General features: G+C 58.4%; 3 protein-coding genes across 5 annotated transcripts; 2 read left to right on the plus strand and 1 right to left on the minus strand.

The window, feature by feature from the left end:
* The first annotated feature begins 2,981 nt into the window (after nt 1-2,981).
* On the plus strand, nt 2,982-11,729 carry TNMD (tenomodulin). Its single transcript, XM_054214549.1, is given in 8 exon segments — nt 2,982-3,000; nt 3,003-3,097; nt 3,226-3,360; nt 6,628-6,768; nt 7,540-7,641; nt 9,441-9,594; nt 10,705-10,877; nt 11,328-11,729. Coding segments are annotated over 8 exon segments (1,029 nt in total). The 3' UTR covers nt 11,538-11,729.
* Nucleotides 11,730-14,181: 2,452 nt separating this feature from the next.
* Nucleotides 14,182-19,544, minus strand: TSPAN6 (tetraspanin 6). Of its 2 annotated transcripts, XM_054215365.1 has the most exons (8): nt 19,390-19,544; nt 19,115-19,303; nt 18,670-18,744; nt 17,983-18,081; nt 17,557-17,712; nt 16,815-16,898; nt 15,133-15,232; nt 14,182-14,921 (listed from the first exon to the last, which is right to left on the minus strand). In XM_054215365.1, exons 1-7 carry the CDS (start codon nt 19,474-19,476, stop codon nt 15,164-15,166), a joined length of 759 nt encoding a protein of 252 aa, XP_054071340.1. In that variant the 5' UTR covers nt 19,477-19,544; the 3' UTR covers nt 14,182-14,921; nt 15,133-15,163. The 2 variants fall into 2 exon arrangements, with proteins under 2 accessions (XP_054071340.1, XP_054071341.1); XM_054215366.1 differs by lacking the exon at nt 18,670-18,744.
* A 107-nt stretch (nt 19,545-19,651) lies between these two features.
* Nucleotides 19,652-26,563, plus strand: SRPX2 (sushi repeat containing protein X-linked 2). Of its 2 annotated transcripts, none has more exons than XM_054214299.1 (10): nt 19,652-21,296; nt 23,053-23,139; nt 23,233-23,424; nt 23,542-23,718; nt 24,066-24,192; nt 24,296-24,417; nt 24,540-24,719; nt 24,857-24,990; nt 25,083-25,204; nt 25,501-26,558. In XM_054214299.1, the coding sequence occupies exons 1-10, from the start codon at nt 21,227-21,229 to the stop codon at nt 25,679-25,681; spliced, it is 1,392 nt and encodes a 463-aa protein (XP_054070274.1). In that variant the 5' UTR covers nt 19,652-21,226; the 3' UTR covers nt 25,682-26,558. The 2 variants fall into 2 exon arrangements, with proteins under 2 accessions (XP_054070274.1, XP_054070273.1); XM_054214298.1 differs by lacking the exon at nt 19,652-21,296 and adding an exon at nt 22,371-22,761 and having other exon boundaries at nt 25,501-26,563.
* Nucleotides 26,564-26,597: the final 34 nt, after the last annotated feature.

Raw genomic sequence — 26,597 nt, forward strand, 5'->3', positions numbered from 1 at the left:
ACTCATTAGCTTCAAGGAAAATTAGTGATTGTTCCCTCTTCATTGGCACTGATGGGAGATTTCCATCGGAACTGCTTTTTATACTGAGAACCTGATTGCCATCTTAAAGAGTTTGAGGGTTTTTTTCCCCCCGTATTGTTGTTTTTTCGTGGAAAATCCATGGTTTTTTTCTTTCTCTGAAACCAGAGCTGAGCCTGAGCACTGGGGAATGGGGGGAAAAAACCCAAACATTCCTGACCGGCATCATCCTGCGGTTTCTGTCCCTCTCTGCATCCCAAGTATCCGTCTCCCCATGGGGACCCAGCGGCCGTTGCACAGCCCACAGTGCCGAGGGGAAGGAGAATTTGGGTTGGATGGGGTTTTGCTGCCGTCAGACCCCCCTCCCAGTTCAATATTGATATTTATGGATATTTATGATGCTCTCTATGGTGAGGAGGGGTCTCATCCTGCTCCCTGCCCTGCAAGAGGACCGGGGAGCACGGAGCTGAGCTGGCTCCGGGGCTGCAGCAAAACGAGGTCTCCAACCCCACGGTGGAACCCCCCCGTTCCCCCCCGCAATGCTCCATCCCCAGCACTCGCCAAGCACTGGAAGGGACCCATGATATTTATTGAGTTTTATTAACTCCCAGCCCTGGGAGGTTCTCACCTCTCCCAGCTAATGCAGCCGCCCAGGCTCCTGCCGGAGTTACAGTGATTGCCATTAAAAAAAGCTTGACATTTACCTTACAACAGTAATAAAATAATAATGCCTAATTTGGTTTACGAGTGGTATTTGCAGTGTTTCCTGTGCCTGGAGTGGGGGATATTGTGAAGATCGCTGCTTTGCAGATCAATTATGTCTGCTCAGCGGCACCGCTGTAATTCTTTCCTGTAATCACAACCCTCTTTCAGTAGAAGCTGCTCCAAAGTTTTCCTTTGAAACTGTAATTTTGGACAGGAAAAGCAAATGTTTTCAGATACTTCGGTTTCCAGCAAATAACAAAAGCTTCGGAGGTGAAACTTTCTGGGGGAAAGTGGAGAAAGACAAGGCTGGTGTCTGTGCGGATTTGCGGCATTTCGATCTCCAAAACCTTTCAGATGTTTCCAAAGGCCGCCTGTGATTGCTTTCCATTAAAAAAGCGATTTTTCTCCTCCAAAGAACCTGCCGTCTTTCACTCGTCGATATAATTCCCTTCTGTTATCAGCCTCTTAAATATTAAAAAAAACAACCCAGTGTGTTTGACGTCCCCGAGGGATCGCTACAGAGGGAAGGGAAGGGGAACTGCCATGGGGGGACAGAACCAAAGGAGCCCAAACCCCTTTGCAGGGAGCCGGTACACACCAGGACACACACGCGCCACCCTGCACACGCACCTGCACGATGTTTTTCCCCCAATTTCAGCAACTCGTCTTCCATCCCGCTTGGATTTACCCCCAGCTTGCCAAGCCCCGACACCCTCGCAAAGCCAGCGCCGGACCCCCTCAAAGCCATTTTTATTTCTCCATTTCTCACCCTGAGCAAAACTCGATGTGGATTTTTTTTTTTTTTTCTTTCTTCTTTTCGGCACAATTTTCATTAGTGCATGATGCTCTCTGGGTTTTTATGAGCTTAAACAGCTTGGAAAAAGAGCGCATGCCAGCTCCTCTCCACCAGGGAGTCTCATCCTGTTCAGACCGGAGGCTTCACACTGGATTCCTGAAAGGGGTTGGTTTCCACCAAGAAATGGTAGGATTTCAACAAATGGAAATTTTTCAACGTCGGGGAAAAAAAAAATAAAATGAAATTAGTCAGGAAATTCCTGGCTAGGCGGACTTTGGGGCAAGGCTGTGCACAACGTGGGTGCGGGATGCCAGAGCCCTCCCCAGGGAGAGCTCGGGCTCGGTGTCGCGTTGCTGAGGGATGTACATGTGTCCTGGTTTGAGCAACACATTCTCTTCTAATGCTTGGGAAAACTGCACTTTTAGAAGACTCTAGCATCTGAAAACATGAAAATATTTACTTTACAGCCAGCTCTGGGGTGTGGGTTTCAAGGTCTCAGTGTTTTCCAGCTCCCCAGGTGCGGGGACCAGGAGGAGGAGTGAGACCCAGGCACTTGACCCAAGCTGCCGACAGGATTATTTCATACCATGAACGTCACATTCTATATAAATTAGAAAGTTTGCTGAGGAGTTCTCTCATTCTCCCTTGATGGCTGGGATCCTGAGAACTCCTTGCCCCAGTGCCAGATCACAGAGCCCTTCCTTTCCTCCCGCAGTGTCCCACATTGGCTGTCCCTGCTGGGAGGGCACAGCTGATGGAATGGGCTGGGTATGACCCTTGCATATTTTGTATTTGTATCGGGAGCAAGATTGGTTCTTTAGTGTTATTAATATTAATTATCTGGTCTTATTCTATTAAATCTGTTTATATTTCAGCCCCTGGGTTTCTTTATTTTTTTTCCCCAATTCCCCTTCCCGGGTGGGGAGGGGACATCAGGTGAGAGAATAATTGTCTAAATGACAATAAATCCTCATGGGTTCCCAAACCATAACGGCACGCTTGCACGCACACGCACACGTAGGTACCTGCATGCCGGTACCCCTGTGTACGCACACACGCATTCACACACGCGTACGCACACGCACGCCCACGCACACGCCTGCCCCCCATCCCCGCCGTGCCCATGTCCCCCTGCCACGCCATCCCCGCTGCAGAATCCCCCCTGCACGTCTGTGGAGCCCCCCCAGAGCATCAGTGCCTGCAGCCCCGCAGCCCCCGGGAGCGCCTGGGGCACCTCCAGCCACCGGCGCAGGGGCAGGAGCGGAGACGAAAGGAAAAACTGGATGTGGCCGACGGACACCATGCAGCGGAGCTTCCTGCGGGCGTCTTTCCAGTTTTCACGGGAATTTTTTGCACCCTGCAAACAGCAAGGGCTGCGGGAGCAGCGGGGGCCGGCAGCCGTGGGGGGAAGCTGGCCGCCACCGTCACGGGGGTGGCAGCCACCCAGCCTTCCCCCCGCTGCATGTGCAGCCCAGAGCCTTCCTAACTCCACCTCGGAGCAGGCGCGCGTCCTCGCACACGGCGGAGACCATGGGAGGCACGGCTCGGGAGAGCCCGGAGGACCGCCGCTTTCTGGACGTGAGTTTGTAGCTTGCTTTTGCCACCGTGCAGCTTGACAGCATGATAAATGTCCGATACACGTGTGTACTCATCCCTCCTTGGACCACCAGCCAGCCCCTGCCTATCCCTCTCCTCTCGTTAATTAGGCGGAAGCATCCAAGACGCGAAAGAAGACCTGCACCCGACACCAGATCTGCGGACTTCTCTTCAGCGCGCTGCTCGTTTCTCTCATTCTCATTTTTTTGGGTGTCAAATACCTCTGGAACCCAACACCCAGAAAAGTAAGTAAAAACCCTCTCTGATCCCGCGTTTCGGAGTGCCGCTTCCCCAGACAGAGCTGCGTGTCCCCCCACCCCCCGACTCACTGAAACTTTTAACTACACCCTGAAACCCAGGCAACTTTACAAAGTGCGTTTTCTTAGACCACAAGTATTCCTGGGACTCTTAAAAATCTTTTTATTATTCATAACTAGCTTTTACTTTGTACAGGCTGGGTTTTTTCCTCTGTCACCGCATTCTTTCCCTAACTGACAATTACAGGGGATGGGAGCTACGCCACGAAGAGTTAAAGTTACTCTTATTTCACCGGCAGCAAATTTTATGACAAGTAAGAAAATATTTTCCATTTCATTTCGATTATCTTGCCAGAAACTGGTGGAAAAGTCATTATGCCACCGCATAAAGAGGGGAGAAAGCCAGGACGCAGCGGTGATTGATTGTCACGGATTATATTTCTTACTTTAATGTGTCTGCAATGCGAGGGGACAGTGAGATGGATTAGCTTTTGGAGGAGCTCCTGCTAACTGGATTGTGCTCGTTTATTCCCAGCTCCCCAGACGGACGCTGCCGTAAGTGCTGAGCGCGCCAGGGGCGGCATCTCTACCCATTCCGGCCAAGATCTTGGCAATTCTGCCAAAAACCTTTGGGTTTTTTTTTGTCCCGTACCCCAAGCAAATCGCTTAACCTTGAAGCCAACAGTGCCTGGTGCTCCTCATCCTCCTCTCCGTTGAGTTTCCGTGCTCATCCAGGAGGCTCCCGCTTCGCACCCTGGTGCCAGCGGGTTTTGCCAACTCTCAGGAACGTCTCCAAAATTCCCACGTGCAGCCAAGGTGGCCTTTTTCCCACGGTGGCATCCCCTCTCTCCTCCCTGCCCCAGCCCGGCCAGGCTGCCCTCCCGCCGGGCAGAGGAAGCAAGATGCTCGCCAGAAACTTTGTCTTCTTATCAGCAAATCAAAATAAATACCATCCCCCCCAAAAAAAAAGAAAAGAAAAGAAAAGGAAAAGCAATAAAAGCCATATGTGCCTCCAGGCTCCTGCCAAGACGGTTATAAAGTCTCTACTGTTCCTCGAAAAACAGGGTGCGTGCCAGCGGTGGGGGGAAGAGGCAGTTAACCCCCAGAGGGGAGGTTTTCTCCCAGCCATTGCCGCAGCCTCGGAAGGGTTATCCAGGGCGCTCGGCGTCCTCACCGGTGGGCACTCCTGGAGGATAGAGTCTGTTGGTATTTCTGAAAGTCCTTCACAACCCCTGATGGGTGGGCAAGCAAAGTGCGAGGTTGGAAGCAGGAAAGCAAGGATGTTTCTGCTGCACACTGATGCTCCCGGCGTCCGGCATCACCGCATCCTCCATGGCCGCGGGGCAGTGGCTTCTCCAGCTGGACTGGGGTTCCTCCAGGAACAGTAGGATGAGGGAGGCTGGAAGTTCCCAATGCTCAAAACATAAACCAAGGGGAATTAAACTCTTGAAAGACTGAAGACCCCTTCAAGCTCCCTTCATGCAACCAGAGAGTAGAAAAAACCTTTAAAGAAGACTTGTTCCTCTGAGGGGTGGCCTTGGACATGGCGCTGCCCTCCGCACGGCAGCATCCATGCCTGCTGGCACCCATGAGTCAGCTAACAAGGGGCTCGTCGCGGCCGTGCGGGGAGGCGGATTTCAACAATTTGCGAGCAAGCGTCATTTTTTCAGCCCTATAAAATATCTTGCAGCTCTCCGAGCAGCACGGAGCCAGCCAAGCCCAAATGGGTTAGCTGGCCACCATGCTGGCTGGAGTAATTCTTCGTAAATGGAGAGGCACTGGAAGGTAAGGTGCCACCCGGGACCCTACCCTCCTACAACTGATTTATGGCACCGTGCGCATTTCGTCAGTCAAAACCAGCGGCCTTCCAGCCATTTTAGGCTGCAGACTATTTTTACCATACCATAAAATCCATTGACAGCCGTATATCTTTATAAAAGCCTCCTGCCGACTAACGGGAGATGCTCGTGGCTGCCAAGGCGCACATCGCTCTTCTAAGCAAAGGCGAAGGTACCCGGCAGTTCTGCACCCAGGCTTCCTCCAGGGGCTGCAAAACAGGGGATGCTGATGCTGGAAACATTGTTAAGAGGCTTCGAACCCCCTGATGGGGAGGGATGTGTGAGAACCAGGGGAGCATTTAGGTTAGGGCTGCAGGCAGAGCCCCTGCCCCTCACCTGGGCATTGCTGCAGGGCCAGGGTGCTTCTTCCCCAGCTCCACAGCCATGCCAGGGGACAAACAGAGCTTTCCTGTCCCCGCACCTCCATCATCTCCCCCTTGCCCCGAGGGGTTTTGCACAAGCCCTTTTCTTCCGCACGGCACTGTTTGATTTGGGAAACGAGACTCCCCGAGGCTCGCCAGCCCTTGCCGCGCCAGCGGAATCATTTTTGTGCTTCAAATAGCATCTGCCACTACTCATCCTTGAAGGGTCAGGCATCCGCGGAGGCTGGAGGGCTGCCGGGCTGGCTGAGTGCGGCGAGCACCTGCCAGGAGGAGAGGGATGCTCCCCCCGGCTCCCCGCAGGAATGAGTGCCACCAGGAAGCCGGCTGCTACGCCCCGAAGCTCTTCAGCAGCCCTCGAGGAGGGCTTTGATCCGCAGACAATCCCTGATCTCCTCCAGGCAGAGACAAGAGGCTTTTACCTCTGCCTTTCCAGGAAAAACAGAAGGCACAGAGACGGGGCAAGCAAGCTGGGGATGACATGATGGAGCAAGAAAGTCAGGGACACAGAGATGGGGCAAGTGAGCCAGGGATGCAGCAATGGAGCAAAAAAGATGGGGACACAGAGATGGGGCAAGTGAGCCAGGGATGCAGCAATGGAGCAAGAGGAGATGGAGCAAGTGAGTCAGGGATGCAGTGATGCAGCAAGAAAGACAGGGAGAGGGGAAATCGAAGTCTCTTGGGCTCAGGACTTCAGTCCGGCCTGGGACATAAGCAGGCTCATGCCACAGAAAGCACCAGCAAAGACTGAGCCGTGGCAAAGCTCCTGGTTCAAATGTGGGATGAGCATCTCCTCCCAGGCTTGACACATATGTCCCCCCACCAGCTTGGCCCCATCCTGCCTTTTTTCCCAGTCCTGGTGCCTGGGAGCTGCCTCTCCTTGCGCTATCCGGATGATTGTCCTGGCCCAGAGCCAGAGTGTGAGGAAGCAGCCGGCCCCGTGTCAGGGTACCCAGCACCAGCCTGCTCGCCCCTGGGCCAGCATGTGAAATCAGGTGGGGGCTGAGGCAACCCCTGTGCGGTTTTGTCCCTCGCAGGTTTATGACATGGAGCACACGTTCTTCAGCCACGGCGAGAAGAAGAAGATTGTGATGGAGATCGACCCGCTGGCCAGGACGGAGACCTTCAGGAGCGGGAACGGCAGCGAGGAAATCCTGGAGATCCATGACTTCAAAAACGTGAGTGTGGCAGGTCTTGCGGCAGGACCGGTGGGATCCCTTAGGACACCACGGGGTCACTGGAGCAAGACCAAGGATGATCAGGGAGAGCAATGCCCAGATGCAGACTCTCTAGGGACGCTCTCAAAGGAAAGGAGATGTGTATCTACAAAAACCTCCACCGGCATTTAATAGTGGCGTGGTTCAGTTCCAACCAAATACATCTTAAAAGCAAGACCTAGTTATCAGATTTACCCTTGCAAAGGAACGCAATCATCATAAATCTATCCGAGCCCAGTGCATTTGTCTGTCTGGAGAGCATTAAAACCTCATGACAATGTTGTAGGCTCTCTCTGAAACCCAATTAAAATTTGTAGGGAAATACCCTGTGCAGTGACATATGGCAAAATTTTTAGCTAATAGCCTAGCAGGAACTGGGGGCTGAATGTTCACATAACCATAACGGTCAGATGCTATTCTGCATATTTTTATTTATGATAACTAGAGCTTGTGGTAGTTATAAGGAGAAGGGGAGCAAAGTAAAAATTTTATGACTATCTGCCTTAAAATATTTGTAAAAAGCCCAATTCTCCCGAACCGTAAAATGCAATATCCCTTAGGAGAACCTGTTAGCACATCCGAGCGCTGCTGCTGTTTGCACAAAAACATCACCAGGAAAAAGACGAGTGAACCCTTGCCCAGCTGTACCCTCTGCGTGATGGCGTTATTTATCCTCCTTCTTTGCCCTGACTGCTTTTTGTTTTTTTCCCGGTGCTTGTTTTGATGCTGTAGGGAATAACCGGCATCTTCTTTGTGGGACTTCAAAAATGTTTCATCAAAACTCAGACTAAAGTCCTACCAGAGACCACAGAGGCCAAGATCCCCGAGCTTGAGGTAGGTGAATAAACCAGGAGACCTCCTGTGAATAAAAAAGGTGAACCCCCACCACCACCACCACCGCGGCTGCTGTCCCCACTGCCCTCCCACCTGCTCCAGCCTTCCCAGCGATGCCGCAATGAAGAAATAAGGAGTTGTGATCTCTTCATAAAATGATCTTATTTCAGAGGATTGCTCCTGAAAACAACAAGTGGGAAGAGAGGGGATTAGGCAGCCGACAGATGAAAACCTCTCGGCACAACACCGGAGATCAAGAACAATAATCCTGTTGTAGTCAAAAGGTCACAAGGCAGCTCAGGATTAGCAGGCACCAAAAAGTCAACCCAATTGTTTTCTCCAAGAACTGCGCCTCACGTTCTCGAGCAGCATGAGGCAGAAGTCATGAATGTAAAAGAGGAGCCGCGTTTAAGAAACACGATTTGAGAAAGGGCTTGGGAGGTGGGGAGCGCCGGGCTGGGGCCACCTCCCTGTCCTGCACGGACCTCCCTCCCACCCATGTCCCGGGTCGTTCCTCACACCCCTTTCACTGCTCCCCTCCGCTTCCCGCTGCCTGGAAAAAGCATTTGACTCCATATTTTCACCCCTCTCTGACAGCGCAACCCTGGGGCAATGGTTCTGTCCCTTGAAAGCAGTTGTCCCCCATCCCCGTCCCCATCCCTGAGCCCCCGACGGTGGCACAGCCCTCCCACCTCCCCGTTTTTAGCAGATTGAATCTGCCCCCCCCCCCCAAGGAAGCTGTTGCAGATAAAATGCCGGCAGGACGCACGTTTGAAACGAAGCGTGGGCAGAAACATTTCCCTGAATCATGACCCAAATTCCCAGACACGGATTCTTTGATTACGCCCTGAGAAGCTAATAGATCTTTTCGGCTACCGTCGTAAAAGGGATACGACTTCCCAGGCTTTAGCAGAACATAGCCCCAGGTAGAGAGCTGTAACGTAAAACCCAGTGAGGTAAATGTAGATTTAAGATCTAGCCATCTCCTGCCAGCATCCCTTCAGGCAGCACCTCCCCAGCCCCGCGGCTTTCAGCTGGGACGCCGAAAACTACTCAGACTGGGGCAGGTTGTGTTGGCGCTTTCCTAAGGCTTCCCAAAGCCATAAGGAAAAAAACTCTCTAAAAGAGAAATACAGCTCCCGACGCCTTCTGGAGAGAAAAACGCCATTTGCCAGCTTGCTCTATGGGCTACCACCGCCACCATAGACAACGTTGCCTTGGCAGATCGCTCAGCGCAGCCCCATCCAATGATCTTTATATATCTCCCTCCCTAAGCGCCTGCCAAAACACACCATGGGCTAGTGCAACGGCAGAGACATGTGGTATAAATTACAGGAATAGGGCTGTGCAAAGAATTTCTGTGAGGAATAAATTAAAGCGGTCGATCACAAAATCAGTAGCAGAAGGAGAGAGAAATTAAGTAGTAAGAGCAAAGCAGAGAGGAGATGTTTTAATCTGGGGTTTGAAATGAGCTGGGGCGCTCCAGAAGGCTCTTGCAGATGGTGGGGACTGCACCAAGGAGAAGGCTCTTGAAGCATGATGAACGGAGAGGGGAGAGAATGGGGTGGTTTTGGCTGAGAGAGGGCAGGAAAGAGAAGGCTCGTGACGGGTCTCCCTACGTGAGGGCCAATGGGGCATTGCCTGTGCACCCAGTGAGGACCACAAGACAAGGTAGGTGAAGTCCAGCTGCTCTCTGGGAGGGGAGAGGTGCCTCTGGGTAAGCCAAGGGGAGGAGAAGCAGCCAGCGGTGGGGAGAGGGCGACTCACAGCAGCGGGGTGAAATCTTGCCCTTCTTCCAGGGAGAAGAAATCACCACCACCTACTTTGAGCAGTCTGTGGTCTGGGTGCCTGGGGAAAAGCCCATTCAGAACAAGGAGTTCCTGAAGAGCTCCAAAATTTTTGACATCTGCAGGAATGTGACCATCTACTGGATCCACCCCACGCCGATAGCAGGTACAAGGAGCCATCTCCTCCACAAAGTGCTCATGATCCCCCTTGCCAGGAGCAGCCCTGCCACCCACCCATGTCCCCTCTGCCATTTGCCCTGGTGCAACGTGGTGGGAACCCATTTCCACAGCCCCGTTGTACATCAGCACAATGTTGGCCATGACCGCAAGAGAACATGGCCAATGTAATAGCAGGGGCTGAAGTTTCTCTCTGCAAAGCGCTCGTCTCTGCCGGCTCCCCACCGCCCCACGCTTTGCAGAGTGGCCACCCTCCTCGTAACAAGGCAAAAAAACCCCAAAACCCCTTTGTACCTGCAAAGAAGACAGCGCTGCTGGAAACTGGGACGCCTAAATTTTCATCGCCGCATGAACATCAGAGCATGAGCAGACACCTGCATCTAAATCACACAACGGGGTTGCCACCTCCAGCTGCTCGCTACGCAGCCCTCGCAGAGGTTGTGGCCTCTGAGATCCGTCGGTGTAATTACCTGCTCTCTCTAACCCACTTCTGTCCAAACGAGCTAGTTTAAAAACTCCTACCAAGAAAACTCCCTCTGCTCTGCAGCCGCAGAGCTGCAGAGGCACGTCTGTCCCCCAAGGGTCCATCAGCTCACAGCCACCGATAGTCCCAGGAGCAAGTGGGCATCAGAGATGCCAGATGCAAAGGGAGGCTCCTGTCCTTGGCTGCTGTCCCCTTTCTGCTTCCTCAGTCCCTGCTGTTAAACCCTGCTGCGAAGAAAATTAATGTCACTGTGGGTCTCACCTAAGCCAATAACAGGTGCTCTAGCTGAGTGTAACCTGCCCCAAATCATGTTGCTTCGCTGGGGATCTACAAACTTCCCCCCACAGCAGCAGAGCCCACCATGAGGATGTGCTTCCCCGCACCTGCAGCACCCACCCACAGGCACCCACCACCCACAAGCACGTGGAGGGGATGGGCCATGTCTCCTCCACCCCCTCCCTCCTGCCATATTGTCTCCTACAGCTCTTCACCCAGGCTGGGTAAGAGCAGGAAGCAATGGAGTAGAGATGGTTTGCTGGTGGGGCTGTAGGTCACAGCATTTCCCTCCTGGTTGCTCCCTGGTTGGTGACAGCAATGTTTGGGCTCTTCCCATAGCTCCTGAGCTGGCTGACCTTGAAGGGGCAGAAGAAGAAGATCCTGAGCTGCTCGTGGACAACCAGAGCTGGTTGGATGGAGGAAGCGAACACAAGGTGGAGAAGGATGCGCAGCTGGGGCCCAAACGCCGGGCACGGCAGCTCACTGAGGAGGACCTGCCTGTCAACGACTATGTGAGTGCGGGGAATCACACCCTGGGGTGCCCTGGCCATGGTCCCAGGGTGTCCTGGCCATGCTCCTTGGGATGTCTTGTCCATGCTTCTATAGTGCCCTGTCCATGCTCCTGGAGTGTCCTGGTGATGTTCCCAGGGGGACCTGTCCATGCTCCTGAGGTGCCCTGGCTGCCCTTCCAAGGTGCCTGTGCTCCTGGAGTGTCCTGGGCACACTCCTGGGATGTCCTGGTGGTGTTCCTAAGGTGAACTGTCCATGCTCTGGGGGTGCCCTGGTTGTGCTCCTGGAGTGTCGTGGTCATACTCCTGGGGGTGCCCTGTCCGTGCTTCTGGGGTGACCTGTCCATGCTCCCGGGGTGCCCTGACTACCCTCCCAAGGTGTCCTGTCCATGTTCCCGGGGTGTCCCAGCAACACGCCCCCCTGGCCATGCTGACGCTGCCTCTTCCCGACAGTCGGAGAATGGGCTGGAGTTCCACCCCTTGTGGGATGAGCGAGGCTACTGCTGTGCCCAGTGCCGCCGCGCCAACCGCTACTGCCGGCGGGTCTGCGAGCCCCTCCTGGGCTACTACCCCTACCCCTACTGCTACCAGGGCGGGAGGGTCATCTGCCGCATCATCATGCCCTGCAACTGGTGGATCGCACGGATGCTGGGCAGGGTGTAGCCCCCAGCGCTGGGCTGCTGTCCTGCGTCCCACCTGCATCCCATCCTGCACCCACCTGCCGTGTCACCACCCATCCGGATGCATCCTGATGCAGCTGATGGGCAGGTCGTTACCTGCTTAATTGCCGATGAACATGTGATCCCACCGGACGCGGAATCCTCACCGCGCCAGTCCCCTCGGCATCCTGCGCTGCTCCCGCGGGGCTGGAGGAGGCCGTGCTCGAGTGCCTCGTCGCCACGCTGAGCGGCAAGAGGCAAACAATAAACGTCTTGTATGAGCGATTGCAAAGAAAATGGAAAGTCGTTTAGTCTCAGTCTGTGATGCTTAATGGGTCTGAGAAGTGATCTAATTGCTCGGCTGCCTTGTCACAAGCATCCATAACTCAGGTACAGGCACTGCCGGCGCTCGCCTCGCTGGGAACGTGCAGAGGTCCCTAATTTGCTCCCTGACGGCGCTGGTGATTGTTCAGCACATCCTGACCCTCTGTTCCAGCGTGCTCGGATGCTCTCGGGAGTCGCTGGTGACAGCTCAGGGGTGGCAGCAGTCCCCCGGCAGCACGGCAGCCTGCGGACAAGGTGGAGGCAGGCGCAGGCACAAGGAGCCCCAGGGAATTGGGTGGCCAAAGCTGGAGGGAGCAGCAGCATGGAGGAGCCCAAGTGCCATCTGCTGTCCCTGGCCTCCGGACCGACAAACGGGCAAAACTCGAGCTGTAGGAGGCAAAAAAAAAAGTCCTTGACACTGCGGTTGCCCTGAGCAGGACAGCGCTGAGGGCTAACGGCCAAAACCCCCATGCAGCCTTCCCCTGCTCATGGCCTCGGGGCTCATGCCCGACCTCAGGTCCCAGCCCTCATCCCAGGGAGCTGGCTGCTGCCGAGCAGCCTTGGCATCCCATGGGTGTCACCAGGTGAAACCCCTTTGGTGTCACCCGGGGTGACTCGCTGCCGCAGCTGGGGCTTTCCAGGGGACACCTGGACGGACAAGCCTGCCCAGCTGGGCATACAAAGGAGGGAGCAGGGGGTCGGGCTCTGTTCACCACCACTGTGCCCGGCACCAGCCGTGGTGTCCCCAGGGCTGCCAGGCCCTCCCCACATCCCTGCGGCTCCCATGGGGACGTAAGCATGTTTTAATGGCAGTTCCATCCATCCCTATTCCACGTGGTTAAAACACCAGGAGCTGCCAGGAGCACGGTGCAGCAGAGCTCCCTACATGGCATCCCAAGAGACACCAACCACCCTTGGGGACACCAGGCGTTTCTGACAGGTCCCCCGAGACATTTATTCCCTTGAGAGGGGACGCGTGAAGCCCACCGGCCACAGCTGCCGCGGGGAACTGGAGCCCTGGGGCTAGCCAGGGTGCTCGTGTCCCAGCTCGGCTGGTCTGGATGGGTCACCAAGACGCGTCCAATGCCTTTGCCAGGCCAGCAGTGTCCCAAATCCACATGGCAGCCCATGCCCCTAGCTGTGGGACATCACTGATGTCTCCCCACGTTAAAGCGAGGTGTCTACACAAGCACTATTTAATTAGATAAAATCTACACTCTCTGATGGCCGCAGCGCCTGTCGCTGGCCGTGGGGACCAACAGGCTGCCCAAGCCTCCACGCTCCCCGCATCAGCACAGACAGTGAGTGCCGCTTTTCCTGCAGCAGCTTGGAAACGTCCAGGGTCTCTGTGCCACCCTCTGCTGGTACCATCCCTGCTCGCCCGGCATCGCCTCCGCCATCCCTGTCCCCTGCAGAGGCAGAGGTCCAGACTGGCGCAGGGACACACACGGGCACAGGGACACAGACCGGTGCAGGGAGACAGATGGGTGCAGGGACATGGACCGGTGCAGGGGTGCTCCCCTCTCCGCAGCCTTTCTGATGGGGATGGGTTTATCCAAACCTGGCCCTGCTTCTCCCGTGCTCCTGCCCAATCTCCACCCCACCATTAACTGCCGTTGGCTGATCTCTGCGCCCCACCTTCCGTGCTCTGCCTCGCTGTACCGGCTCGGGATGCTTTTGGCCAGCCAGTCGCTGACAACAGTCCCATTTACTCACCCGCAACAAAAGGATTTCAGGTGCTCCCCATCGGGCTCCTCCATCAGCAGTGAGGTTGCCCCGTACCTGCTCATTTGCCACACCACAGGGCGGTGTGGCTGCTCCAAATTCGGTGCTTGGGACTCAAAAATCCCCCAAGCCGGGTGGTGGAAGAGTTTTTCCACACTACTGCGGCATCACGCCCAGCAAGACACAGCCCAAAGATGAGCAGTACCAAACAAACATAAAAGCTTACATCCATGTTTCTCGCCCCGGGGAGACGCTGGGGATGCAGGCGGCTCCAGCAGCGCTGCCCTGCCCTTGGCTCCGAGCGAGCGGCCGACGGAGGATGCACGGGTCTGAGCTCATCCGCCTAGCTCCTGGGCTGGGATGCTCCAGGCTTTCTGCTTCAGCCCTGTTACACAACCGCTGTTATGATGAAAAATTCCATTACAGAAGTTATTTGTAAGTACAAGTGCACCAGGGAGCATTGGGAAAGCGCAAGCTGCGATGATCTAGAGGTTATCGTCTGGCCTGGGGTGAGCAGATTACCTCTGGGGGGGGTTGCTGCTCTTTGCAGCGACTCGAGCAGAGGAATTTCCAGCAAATGAAAAGAAAAGCCAAGGAGGTTTCATAGAGTAAAATATCTTAATATTTATTGTGTCTCAGGACAAAAGAATTCTACTTAATACACAAAATGAGATAAGCAGCATATAATACTGACGATCAAGTCACAGCTGACTCGGTGCAAGGACACCTACCAAGGTAAAGGCACCAGGAGCTACATCACCAAACCTCGCTACAGCTTACAAAGAATCACTACAGCCTGTACTTTAAAAAAGTACAACTATAAAAAAGTATATAAAACCCAGGTCACGGATGAAAGAGAGCTTGGCAACAAACCGAGACCTTGCTGAGCCATGGGCTTTCAGGCAGGCAGGGTCCCGTTTTACCAGGGCAACGGTCCCATTTCAAAAGCAACCGCATCCGGGGAGGGAGGGGACATCGGGGGGCTGCCAGAGGTAAGGGGAAGCATCGCTTTCCCGAGGGAGGCACCGAAGATGAGCACTGGGAGCCCCGCGAGGCCGGTTGGCACTCAAGCGCACCGCCGGCCGAATAAAGAGCCAGGGGCTGTGTCGCCCACAGGAGCGCGTGTGCTGTAACCACCGCAGCTACACTAATCATCCCAGGCGGTGGCACAGCAGAGTAGTGTTAGGACAAGTCCCTGAGCGCACAAGGACAGCTGCTGCACTCCTTTCTATGAGCTAGTTGAGAAGAAGATCAGTCAGTTCAAAGCAAGATTTCACGAAACGGTGTCCAGAGGAAAACGGGAGGTGGTGGCATCCTCCCCGGCCACGGAGAGCATACCCTGCAGGGCACAAGACAAAGCATTAACAGACAAGGCTGGATTTATACGCAGATTAAAATGATGCAGCAGACACGGTCCTGCAGTTGCCCTCTATCATCACATGCCCCCAAAAGTGGTACCTGCCACCCTGCTGAAGGTCCCCAAAGGGGACCAGACAGCAGCTGGGGATGCCGAGGTGGCCCACCGAGCTTACAGGGCTGGAGAGACCTACCTGGCCACAGCCACAGCATGCTAGGGGCCAGCTACACCATCTCGTACTGATTGTTCGTGATGTACTGGGACAGGCAGCAGGCGAGAATGATGCCAATCAACTGAAAAAGTGAAGAAAAAAAAAAACAAAAACACAACCCACACATCAGAGGTAGCCAAAACCAGGATGCGATGTTTTAGGGGAAAAGCCTGACAAATCGCTCCAGCACATCAGTTTTATAAATTACAAAGAAGAACAGTGGGATTTATAAGTCACAACACGGGCTGCCATGCCCTGCTTCGGAGTAACTGAGGGAGGCTGAAGCGGAGGATCCCAGCAGGCATCAGCCAAACAAGCTCCTCGCAAGAGATGCTCCACATCCCGTCCCGTTACATTTTTGCTTCACGAAGCATCTACTGTTTTACGGTAATTTTGGAGATTACACAGATATCAGGAGCGTCACAGCCCATTACATGGACACTAGAGAATAGCAGCCACCTCTCCCCGTTGAAAGGACAGCAGGGAAGCAAGGTTGCCATTTTCACATCAACATCTGAAGGACACGCTACTGTTATCACAACGTGGCCTCCCAGCCCCTGCACAGACATTTAGGGCCAGATCCTGCTGGACTCCGACCTACACAAGCAAAGCTAGAGGCACATTAGGATGATGGGTCCCTGCCGGCCGCACGACACAGCACGGCTTACTGAAAGAGCAATAAAAGCCAAATAAAACTCCCAAGCCTGGCATAAGCCAAGATAATTTTGCGGCTGGGAGCCCTGCAGCTCACCGTTTGCACGCGGGTCACGTCTCAGTGACCCCACGGCGAGGACAGCCCAGCTAAAGGAGGAGAGCGGGGTGAGCGGCTGGGCACGGCAGAGCAGCTCACGGCTCTCCCAGCCGCAACCGAAAGGAAGCATTCGGAAGCACCGAGTGCAGCCGGGGGCTGTTGGCTCCCGCCTCTCCCCCAGCGCGGTCCATCCGTTACGGGAAACGTGCAGTGACACGCTCATTACAGAAGAAATATCTTGGCAGGGTTCCTTCTCCCCACGCTGGGGCCGTCAGACGGTGGTCCCAGGCTAATGCCATGGCCTCTGCATGCCGGATCAAGGGGAGGGTGAATTCAAGCCCCTCCAAAGCCAGCCTCCCTCGGTGGGATGCGGAAGGGGCCTCTCGTTTCCTGCCGGGATAAAGCCTGCCAGAGCAGGATAAAATAAAGGAGAGGGTGGGGAACAGGAGGGAGATGGAGCAGTGGCAGGGTCGGGCAGCCTGCGGGGCGTGAGCTGCTCGTAGGGACCCAGCCCCGCAGAAGTGACGCCAAAACGCCTCCCTGATGAAATGGAAGGTCGGTGGGTAGGAAAAGGAAAGGCGCAGATTTGATCCCTGCCAACAGCGAGCGCAGGGAGTTCACTCAGCACGGCACAGGCTCCGTTTGGGTTTTCTTGAAGTCTGTTGTTTCAGACAGGAGCTATTCTCAAATAACCCAGACCCACAGAAACAGAGCTGGTGCTTCAGCCTGGGCTTTAAGAGACTGGAAGCTGCTCAGTGGCGAGATTAAACCCAAGGGGGATCTGCAGAATAGCTGCTCCTCCCTGGCTGAGACAGGCCGTGCCTTTTGTACACACACCAGAAATGAAATACGTCCAGAGACAGGCTAGCTTCACTCTGCACTCCTCCTGTGCCAGCCAGCAATGGAGAGTTACCTGGAAGCACGCAATGCCAAAGGAGATTCCAGCCACAACGCTCATTTTTGACTCCATCGTTGACGTTACCAGGAAAAAACAACCCTGCAGAGGAGGCAAAGCGAATATGTGGGTCCAGTGCTTTTCACCCCGCCCCAGAGCACAAACCGGCACCTCCCCAGAGCTCCAGGGAAAGATGCTCCCAGACGGGCAGCCCAGGGCTTCTGGCTGCCACCCTCCTGCCTGACCTCAGCAAAGTCATCTCCCTATCAGCACCGCGCCAAGCAGCCTCCCAGCCGCCTTATCACGGGGAGCGCTGCCCTTGGGCTGCTCCCAACGGGGAGCTGTTGGGTTGAGCAAGGTGACTCATCAGAGGAACGTCCCTTGCGTCACCTGGCCGTCCCTGCTGGATGAGGTCACCCGCGCTCACCAACGGGTCAGGACTTTGCACGGCTGTCGAGAGACGTCAGTGCTGCCGAAACTAACTTAAACTGGCAAATGACCTCCTTATTCAACTGTCTTCCCAAACACTTGGGTCCGGCTGGTCCCTGGCCTCCGAGGAAGGAGTGGGGGGGACCTCAGGCATGAGGGGGAGCTCGCTCCTCCATACCCTTCGCCTATCAGGGGAGTCCCGGGGCCACAGGGATTGCACTGAGAGTGCAGTTCTCCTTTCCAGCCTCCCAGAGAAGCCCTTCTCCACCCACCCAGCTCTGCCCTCCCCACCTCCAGGACTGGCAGGGGGATTTTGCTGAGCTTAACTTACATCCACAAACACTTTCAGCTTGGCTTTGCTCAGGTCTTTCAGATCCTCCTCCGAGCAGTCGTCCTGGCTCTTGCAGCAGCTGCGGGGGATGCCCCTCTGGCTGAAGTACTCGGTCCTCTCCCAGTCCGAGTAGTTCTGCACCCCGCAGCAGTGCAGCTGGAGGGGAAAGCATACTTAGGGTGCATGGTCGCACCAGAGTACTGACCCCCCAGTCCTACCACCATTCCCGCAGCTCCCCTGCCCTCACCTCTCTAGGAACTGCCCCCACCGCACCCAGCATCTTCTCCCAAACTCAAAATCCCACAGGGCAAAAGGATCCCAACCACTGCGATGGGCATGAAGATACCATAGGGGGTCCCAGGGGACACCCCAGGGCAAGGTGAGTGCCTCCCCGAGACCAGACAGACACCAGCCGGCGGCACTCACGGTTCTCTGGATGGTGTCAACTGCCTCGCTGTGCCGATCCGCGGTCACGTTGTAGTCCCTCAAGGCCAGGTTGAGGTTACTCTCAAAATTTGTCTTAATCTGCAAGAGAGAGGTCTCTGCGGTGCTGCCATCCCCTCCCCTGCTTCAGGACCCGCGGTCCCGCATTAGTCACCTCTTGGCGATGGCAGGAATGAATCCGGCCACGGCCAGCAGACATTCTCCCGGCCACCCAGGCAATTAAACGCTGTATTACAGGGCAGGCTGGGATGCGCTGTGGCGGCAGGGATGCCGCGTGTAATAACAAGGACCTACACGGTGCCAACCGCCCCCCGAGCAGGCTGCTCCGCAGCGCGGGAACCCTCAGAGGAGCTTTAATTACAGAAATTATTGCAGAAGATAGACAAAAGCCAGAAATTAACGTCCAGGGCTACTTTGCGTGTTCTGGCGGAGGGGCAGCATGCCACGCTAGGCAGACCCAGCACCCATCCTCGTCCTTATGGGGACATTATGGGTTCTTACGGGGACCAAGCTGCTCTTTGGGCTTTTTTAACCCCATTTTAGTCACACAAAGCACCACTGCCAACATCATCGCTGCCCTCCAGCAACATCTGCAACTGCGCTTGGGTTAAAACCAGCACCAAACTCGCTCTGCAGTATCGGGAGACAGCAGTGGCCACCCAGACTCACCTCATGCCTGAAGACGAACCCCACAACGGCGGCCACCAGGACGATGAGGAAGATGAGGGACAGGAGCATGGCGTACTGCGGGCAGAAAGGGCGGGATGGGACGAGGTGGGTGGGATGGGTGGGATGGGACAGGGTAGGATGGGATGGGGTGGGCTCGCATGGATGGGATGGGGTGGGATGAGATGGGGTGGATGGGACTGGACAGGGTAGGATGGGATAGGGTAGGATGAGGTAGGGTGGGACAGGGTGGGATAGGATTGGGATGGGGAAGGATGTGTTGGGATGAGATGAGGTAGGATGGGATGGGGTTGGGATGGGATGAGGTTGGGATGGGATGGGGAAGGAAGTGTTGGGATGTATTGGGATGGGATGGGACGGGTCAGGACGGGTTGTGATAGGTCAGGAGGGGATGGGACCCCGTCCCACCCATTCCAGGACCACCCACCAGCTTGAGCATCCAGGTGCTGCCGCGGCAGGTGGCAAAGCAGCCGAAGGTGCCCAGGAGGACGACGACGGTGCCGGCGCCCACCAGGACGAAGGGGACGTTGGTGGCCTTCTCGTCCAGCAGGGAGAAGTAGACGGCCAGGCTCACCCTGCCCCACACGCCCACGGCCAGCAGCACGATACCCGACACCTGGGGAGAGGGGAAAAGCCGCCGTGGCTCGCGCCTGCCGCGACAGGGAGGCGCGGCCGCGACATGTCGCGGGGGTCGGAGCTCACCCAGAAGACGAAGGTGTAGGTGAGCAGGACGCTCTTGAGGCAGGTGATCACCGGCTTCGTCTGCAGCCGCCGCGACGGGGACGCCATGGCCGACACGGGCCCTCCTCTGCCGGGACGGGCCGCGCCGCGCGCCGCGCTCCGCCCCGCGCCGGGCAGGCCCCGCCCCGCCCCGCCCCGCCGGAGCCTCCCGAGCGGCAGCGGAAGTTGCCGAGCGCTCACGGAAACGGCCGAGCGCGCCCGAAGGCGGGACGAGCCTCCGCGGCGGGGCGGAGCCTGCCTGTCCCATGTCCCCTCCTGCCTGCTCCGGGCCACTCCTGAATGTCCCATGTCCCTTCATGCCTGCTCCAGGCCATTCCTGACTGTGCTATGTCCCCTCCTGACTGTCCCATGTCCCCGCCTGCCTGCTCCGGCCCACTTCTGGCTGTGCTATGTCCCCTCCTGCCTGCTCCAGGCCATTCCTGACTGTCCCGTGCCACTCCTGGCTGTGCTATGTCCCCTCCTGCCTGCTCTGTGTCACCTCCTCCCTGCTCTGGGCTGCTCCTGCCTGTCCCATGCCACCTCCGCCTGTCCCATGCCCCCTCCTGCCTGCACCATGCCACCTCCTGCCTACTCTGGGCTACCTCCTGCCTGTTCTGGGCCACTCCTCTCTGTCCCATGCCCCCTCCTGCCTGCACCATGCCACCTCTGCCTGTCCTGTGCCACCTCCTGCCTGCACTGTGCCACCCAGTCCCTGCCCTCCTGCCCCAGTGGTGGGCGATGCAGCCCCAGCCGCAGCATGGCCCCTCTTTCCCTGCCCAGGTGTCCCCCAGCAGAGCAAGGACCAGCTGGGGCAGCCACCTCGCACAGCCGCACATGGCATGGCCACCATGCCAGCAGGCGATGGGCATCCTGCCCGCCATGGCGGGAGCACCCCGTCCCCTCCTGGAGGATGTACCTGGTCTGTGGGGGGCTGCGGGCTCCCCACACCCTGTAGCAAGCAGCCCCTCATGGTGGCCTCCTGGCAGCCCTCTCCCACTCAGGACAGCTGTGTTATTAATTAGTGTGCTTACCGGCCTGGCCGCCACATAATTAGTGCATTCAGGCAGCATGTCCCGTCCCCCCCCTGCCGCCACCCCGTGCCAGGTCTCCTACCTGTCCATGCCAGGCTCGTCCCTCGCCCCCCCACACACGTGGGCAGTCCAGAGCCAAAATCCCGGGTGGCTCCGGCTCCTGCCTCTCCTCCTGCCTGATCCCGTGGGATGCGGGGCGGCGGGTCCTAACGAACACGCTTCGTTACCGCAGCCTCACAGGGGCTGAACTTCAGCTGGAAAACAGACCCCAGCTGGAATCACTTGCCTCTGGAGCGGTTTCGGAGCCCGCCGTCTGCAGTGAGGTCTCTCCCTCCCTCCCAGCAGGAGGTGGGAAAAGGGTCCTCGGTCTCCCCAGGACCCCAGTTCCCAGCTCCCGGCAGGGCTGGCACAGGCTTGGCTACCCTCTCTCCCGTGTCAAAACAAGCTCTTGGCTCTTCTGCTTGCAAAGAAAAAAAAAAAAAGCTGACAACCTTTTAAAGCCTCGGAGAAGCAGGAGGTGCAGTGGAAAACGGGTGATCCTGGGATTTATTATTTTTGACAATCTCATCGTTTTTGGGCCTGACTCACGGCTTTTGAATGTTTGGGACGGGCAGCAGCAGGGAAAAGTAGGTTTGCTCGGTGCAAGCAGGAGGGTCAGGCGTCCGTGTGGTGACAAAGCGACGGTGGGGGGGCCGTCGCCCTGTTTCCAGCCCCTCTCCATCCTTGCTGCCCTCGGACCCAGCGCAGCAGACGGGCTGGCCAGCCCCCGGCCCCCCACCCCCCCCGGCATGGTGCAGGAGGCAGCCCCCGTCCTGCTGGTTGTCCTCACCAGGCTGGTGTCATCTACGTGGCATGAAGGTGAGTGCTGGGGGGGTGTGGGGCTCCCCTGGGGGAGGGCGGCAGTCCACAGGGTCCCGCTCCCCTCGGGGGGCTCGCAGTAGGGAGGGGTAGAGGCGGGGGGTGCCCTGGTACGGCAGTGCCGGGGAGAGCATCTGTGCCAGGGGGATATGCAGTGCTTGTGGGGAGGTGCTGGGGGGTGCAGGAATGAGCGGAGGGGGGTGCTGGGAGGCATCCAGAGAGAAGACATCCAGCCTCTCCATCCCGCCCCTGCACAGCTTTCCCACTGACTCCCGTCTCCCGCGGGGGTCATCGGCCGGCAGATGTTTGCCTGGATGGAATGCTCAGACCCAGCCTCCCCCCCCGGCAGCCAGGCAGCTGGGTCAAGGATTAAAAGCCCTTGCCCAAAAGCCCTACCCCCTTCCCTGCTCCCTTCCCCATCCTCTTGCCACGCTGCCAGCGTGGGGATGCTCCTGCCCGGCACAGCCGGAGCTCCGAGCTGTCCCCAGGTGAGACGGAGAAGGCAGCGCCTGCACGAAAAGGGAACATGGCAATTAAACAGCACATCTGCCTGTGGGGACATGGCCCACCCCGTCCCTGGAGCCCCAGCGGGGGGCTCGGTAGCCCCCGGGAAGCAGCCCTGCTCACTGTGCCACTGATACACTCCCACCGCCAGCCCCACGGATGGCAGCCCTGTGCTCCCCAAAGGCAGCCGTGGCAGCGTGGGAAGGACGTCGGGATAGAAGGCTTTGTGGAAACGAGTGGGAGACTTAACGAAGCTTGTGGGAAGCAGTGGGGAGCCAGTCGCTCTGTGGTAAAGTTCATGTCGGAAAGATTTGTAATGGAGTTTCCTCCCCACGACGGCGGGGCTGCTGCTTGGATGGGCCTGGGCGGATATCCCCTTCCCAAATCCCAGAGCAAGGGGAAGGGGAGATGGCGGCAGCCGCAGCAGGGCTGCCGCTTCCCCCGGGTCCCTTCCCGGGCTGAGCATCCCCGCCATGCCGGAGCGGGGGCTGCGGTGGGGTGGGCTGGCGGCGAGGAGGGGGCAGCGGTGGCGGGGGCCGGCGGAAACGCAGAGGAAACATGAGCTCAGAGCTGGGGAATGCCGCAGCCGGCCGAGGCGCCGGGGCCGAGGTGAAGGAAGCCATCCCTCTCCCCCTGCACAGCTCCCTCCCTCGCCCATGGGAACACAGTACGGGAACACAAAGGGGAACCCGCAAGGATTGGTGTAAGGTGTCCTCCCCCCATCCGTGGGGCATGGGGGCCCTCCGCACAGCATGGATGGTGTGGGGCCAGCAGGTCTGGCCAACTGCCCCCCCCCAGCAGCTTCATCCTTCTCTAGTGCCCAAGCGAGGGGCTGCATCCCCGTCCTCTGCTGGGACGGGCAGGAGAGGCAGCTTGCTTCCTTCCCTGGGGACGTGTGGTGGCCAGGACCATGCCACAGGAGCGGGTGGAAGGAGGAATTCCTGGCAGCGCGAAGCCAGGGGTGGGTGCCAGCCCACTCCACGCCAGCCCCCGTTTCCTGCCGCTGATGTTTAGTCTGCGGGCTGGTGCCAGCGCACACCATGTCCGTCGCTGGGGATCGGGCTCTGTCCGCCGGGTTTAACCCTTGGTGGCAGCCCCAGGGACAGCAGGACGGGGTCTGCCCGGGGGTGGGATCGTTTGCTGGGATGTTTCGGGGCCGGAGGGTGCAGCTGCCTGGGGAGGCATCATCGCCTGGGTGCTGCTGTGGCCATGAACCATCACACACCCGCCTCATCTCTTTCCTTCTCCCCAGGGTCTGGCTACTACGCAGCAGAGAGCCACACCAATGAAGTGTACGTGGAAGAACCCCCCCCTGAGCCTGCCCTGGATTACCGCCGAGGTACCGGCACCCAAACCCATCCCTCGGGCCCTCATGGGGAAACTGAGGCACGGTGGGGCCGGCTGCCCCCCTCACCTCCCTCCTCTCCCCCAGTGCCCCAGTGGTGTGCCACCCTCAACATCCACCGTGGAGAAGCCACCTGCTACTCACCCCGGGGGGGGTCCTACCGCAGCAGCCTGGGGACGCGCTGCGAGCTGAGCTGCACCCGTGGCTACCGGCTGGTGGGGCCCAGCGCCGTCCAGTGCCTGCCCAGCCGCCGCTGGTCTGGGATGGCGTACTGCCGACGTGAGTGTGCCCCAGCCATCGGCCTGCCAGCCTCCCCAGCAGCCAGTCCAGGGTGCTGTGCCCACCAGCATGGCCTGGCAGCCGCTTCCCTCCCCTCTTTGTTCTCTCTGTCCCCAGAAATCCGGTGCCATGTGCTGCCGGCGGTGCTGCGGGGCTCCTACGTGTGCTCGGCCGGCGTGCAGATGGATTCCCGCTGTGACTACACCTGCCTGCCCGGCTACCAGCTGGAGGGCGACCGGAGCCGCGTCTGCATGGAGGACGGGCGCTGGAGCGGGAGCGAGCCAATCTGTGTAGGTAAATTCTACCGTCACGCCAGCCCCACGCTGCATCCCTGTCCATCCCTGGGGTGCCTGAAGGTATCACCCCCACCCCTGACCCAGGCTTTGCCAAGTGCTGGCTCCTGCCCTCCCAGCCCTGGAACCTCTGTCCCCGCTGGTCCCTGAGGTGCCATTAGCCCCAGAGCATGGGCTAAGGATGGTGGCACTCGGTGCTGGCATTACAGCAGGTCGTGCTGGCCACAGGCTGCCTGGGCTGCGTGCAGCATCCCTGGGGGTGGCTGAGCCCCGGGGCCGGTGCCTGGTTCTCGTAGCCTGGTCCCAGCACCGGCGGGTCCCCCCACTCCCTCTCCTCCCCACGGGCAGATTTGGAGCCTCCCAAGATCCGCTGCCCGGATTCGCGGGAGCGGATAGCCGAGCCAGGCAAGCTGACGGCTACTGTATATTGGGACCCCCCTCGCGTGAAGGACTCCGCTGATGGCATCATCAAGAGGTGAGGGCAGGAGTGGCGCAAGCACCGCCGGTGAGGGCTGTGGGGGCCGTGCTGGATGCCACATCCCAGGGCCCTGACGGAGAAACCCACGTGCCGGGTGCAGGGTGATGCTGCGTGGCCCGGAGCCCGGCTCCGAATTCCCCGAAGGAGAGCATGTCATCCGCTACACGGCCCACGACCAGGCATACAACCGAGCCAGCTGCAAGTTCACCGTCCGCGTCCAAGGTGAAGCTGGCTCCGATGGCTTCCAATGGCTGTCCCCCCCTCCCCGGCTGCGGGCTCCGTGCCCCACGGCCGGGGCTGTGCCCCATGGCCCCCAGCCCCTCACCCAACCTCCCCCTTGGCAGTGAGGCGCTGCCCCGTCCTGAAGCCTCCGCAGAACGGCTACCTCTCCTGCACCTCCGACGGCAACAACTACGGTGCCACCTGCGAGTACCTGTGCGAGGGGGGGTACGAGCACCAGGGGACCTCCCTGCGCGTCTGCCAGTCCACCCAGCAGTGGACGGGCTCCCAGCCCCTTTGCGCACGTAAGCGATGGGGGGCAGGGGAGGACCTGCCCGCCACGATGCCTGGCAGGATGGAGGGGTGGGGAAGGGGTGATGGGAATTGGAGGGGGGGAGTGGAAAATGGCATCTCCCCGCACGCTGGCCTCTCTCACCCCCAGCCATGCAGATCAACACAGCCGTGAGCTCGGCCGCCAGCCTGCTGGATCAGTTCCATGAGAAACGCCGCCTCCTCGTCATCTCGGCCCCCGACCCCTCTAACCGCTACTACAAGATGCAGATCTCCATGCTGCAGGTGAGGACACCCTCCTGCTGACCCCCCACCACCACCCTTTCCCACCTCCACCCCCAGCACCTTCTCACCGCGCCCCCCCCCACCATCCACAGCAAGCCGCCTGCGGGCTGGACCTGCGCCATGTCACCACCGTCGAGCTGGTGGGGCAGCCCCCGCGGGAGGTGGGACGCATCCGGGAGCACCAGCTGTCCCTCGGCATCATCGAGGAGCTCAGGTATTTGGGGGGGACAGGGCAGGGGGGGGGAGTGTCCTGCAGAGACAAGTACCCGCGGGAGGGGAGCGGAGATGGGGTCGCATCTGGGGATGGCAAAGCATGAGGTTGTGCAATTTGGGGACACTGCCAGCAAGCCTGAATACAGCATCCCCAGAGCCTCCCAGGGCTCACAGACACTGAGGAAGAGACGGGAGCCACCATCCCAGGAGGACCTGAGCACGGTTGCCTGGGGTGGGCAGGCTCAGCCCCAACTGCCCCCCCCAGCCCTGACCGGCGGCTCCCCCCTGCACCCGCAGGCAGTTCCTGCACCTCACCCGCTCCCACTTCAACGCTGTGCTGCTGGACAAGGCGGGCACGGACCGCGAGCGCTACATCTCCCCCGTCAGCCCCGACGAGCTCTTCGTCTTCATCGACACCTACCTGCTGAGCGAGCGGGAGGCGGCACGGCGGGCGCAGAGCGGGGACCCCTGCGAGTGAGGCAGCGCCGGGGAGAGCCCCCCGCGCCCCAAACTCCACCACCGCTGGCCTCGGGGGAATGGACACCTTCCTTTCTGCTTTTCTAGTCGCCCACTGTAGAGGAGGACCAGGGTGCCCAGGAGCTCCAGGGGAAGGGGAGCCCCCTCTCCGGCTGCTCTGGCACAGAGGGGCGAGCAGGGATGGGGACAGGGGGCATGTGCCGGCAGTGTCCCCACTGCCCAGCAGCCAGGAGCAGCAGCCAGCTGCGGGGTGGGACGGCTCAGCCCGGCCAGGACCATGGCAGGAGAAACGGGAGTGCACCCGGAGGACAGGGGGGAGACGGGAAGCCTGACACTGGGCTGCCAGACCCCAGGAGAGCGGACAGGGCAGGGCAGGCAGGGCAACAGCCTCCAATGCAGCAGCTTCACCCTCCCCGCAGCCGTCCTCACCCCATGCACAGCCTGAACCCTCTCCCTCCCCACCTGGGGCAGCCCAGGGTCCTGCCAGACAGCCTCCAGTAAAAGCTCAGCCAAACCAGTAGCAGCCAGCCAGCGCGCAGCTCACCCTGCCCCTCGCTTCCCCTTCCACCAGCCACAGGGCACCTTTCCTGCGAACTGTTTTGGCAGTAGAACGTTAACTCAGAATAAATAAATTTATATAAAAGTCAACGCTGGCAGAAGGTGTGTCACACGGAGACCTGGGAAATGCATCCTTCCTGGGAACCAGCCCCCCATCACCACCCCAACGCCATCCTGGCCCCACAGCCAGGGCTGCCCCAGTCCCAGCACCGGAGGAGGGTAGGGAAGACAAGGAGGGAGCAGACTGGGGAAGAGAGGGGGCGGGAGGAAGAAGAATGGAAAGAAAAAAAAAACCCAAGCGCCTTTCAAAGCGTTTTGCCCGAGGGGGGAAGAAGGGAGGGTCCAGAAGGACTCCAGTT

Source organism: Rissa tridactyla, chromosome 9, assembly GCF_028500815.1.
Source record: "Rissa tridactyla isolate bRisTri1 chromosome 9, bRisTri1.patW.cur.20221130, whole genome shotgun sequence".
Lineage (NCBI taxonomy): Eukaryota > Metazoa > Chordata > Aves > Charadriiformes > Laridae > Rissa > Rissa tridactyla.

Excerpts from the sequence above, each read along its gene's own strand:
- TSPAN6 (XM_054215365.1), bottom strand. The coding sequence starts at position 19,476 with ATGGCGTCCCCGTCGCGGCGGCTGCAGACGAAGCCGGTGATCACCTGC. Across the intron at positions 18,082-18,669 it reads GGTTCGTCTTCAGGCATGAG|ATTAAGACAAATTTTGAGAG; the intron begins GTGAGTCTGGGT and ends TCTCTCTTGCAG. Across the intron at positions 16,899-17,556 it reads AGCTGAAAGTGTTTGTGGAT|GGTTGTTTTTTCCTGGTAAC; the intron begins GTAAGTTAAGCT and ends CCTCCTCTGCAG.
- SRPX2 (XM_054214298.1), top strand. The coding sequence starts at position 22,533 with ATGGGGGCCCTCCGCACAGCATGGATGGTGTGGGGCCAGCAGGTCTGG. Across the intron at positions 23,719-24,065 it reads GAGCGAGCCAATCTGTGTAG|ATTTGGAGCCTCCCAAGATC; the intron begins GTAAATTCTACC and ends CCCCACGGGCAG. Across the intron at positions 24,193-24,295 it reads GCTGATGGCATCATCAAGAG|GGTGATGCTGCGTGGCCCGG; the intron begins GTGAGGGCAGGA and ends TGCCGGGTGCAG.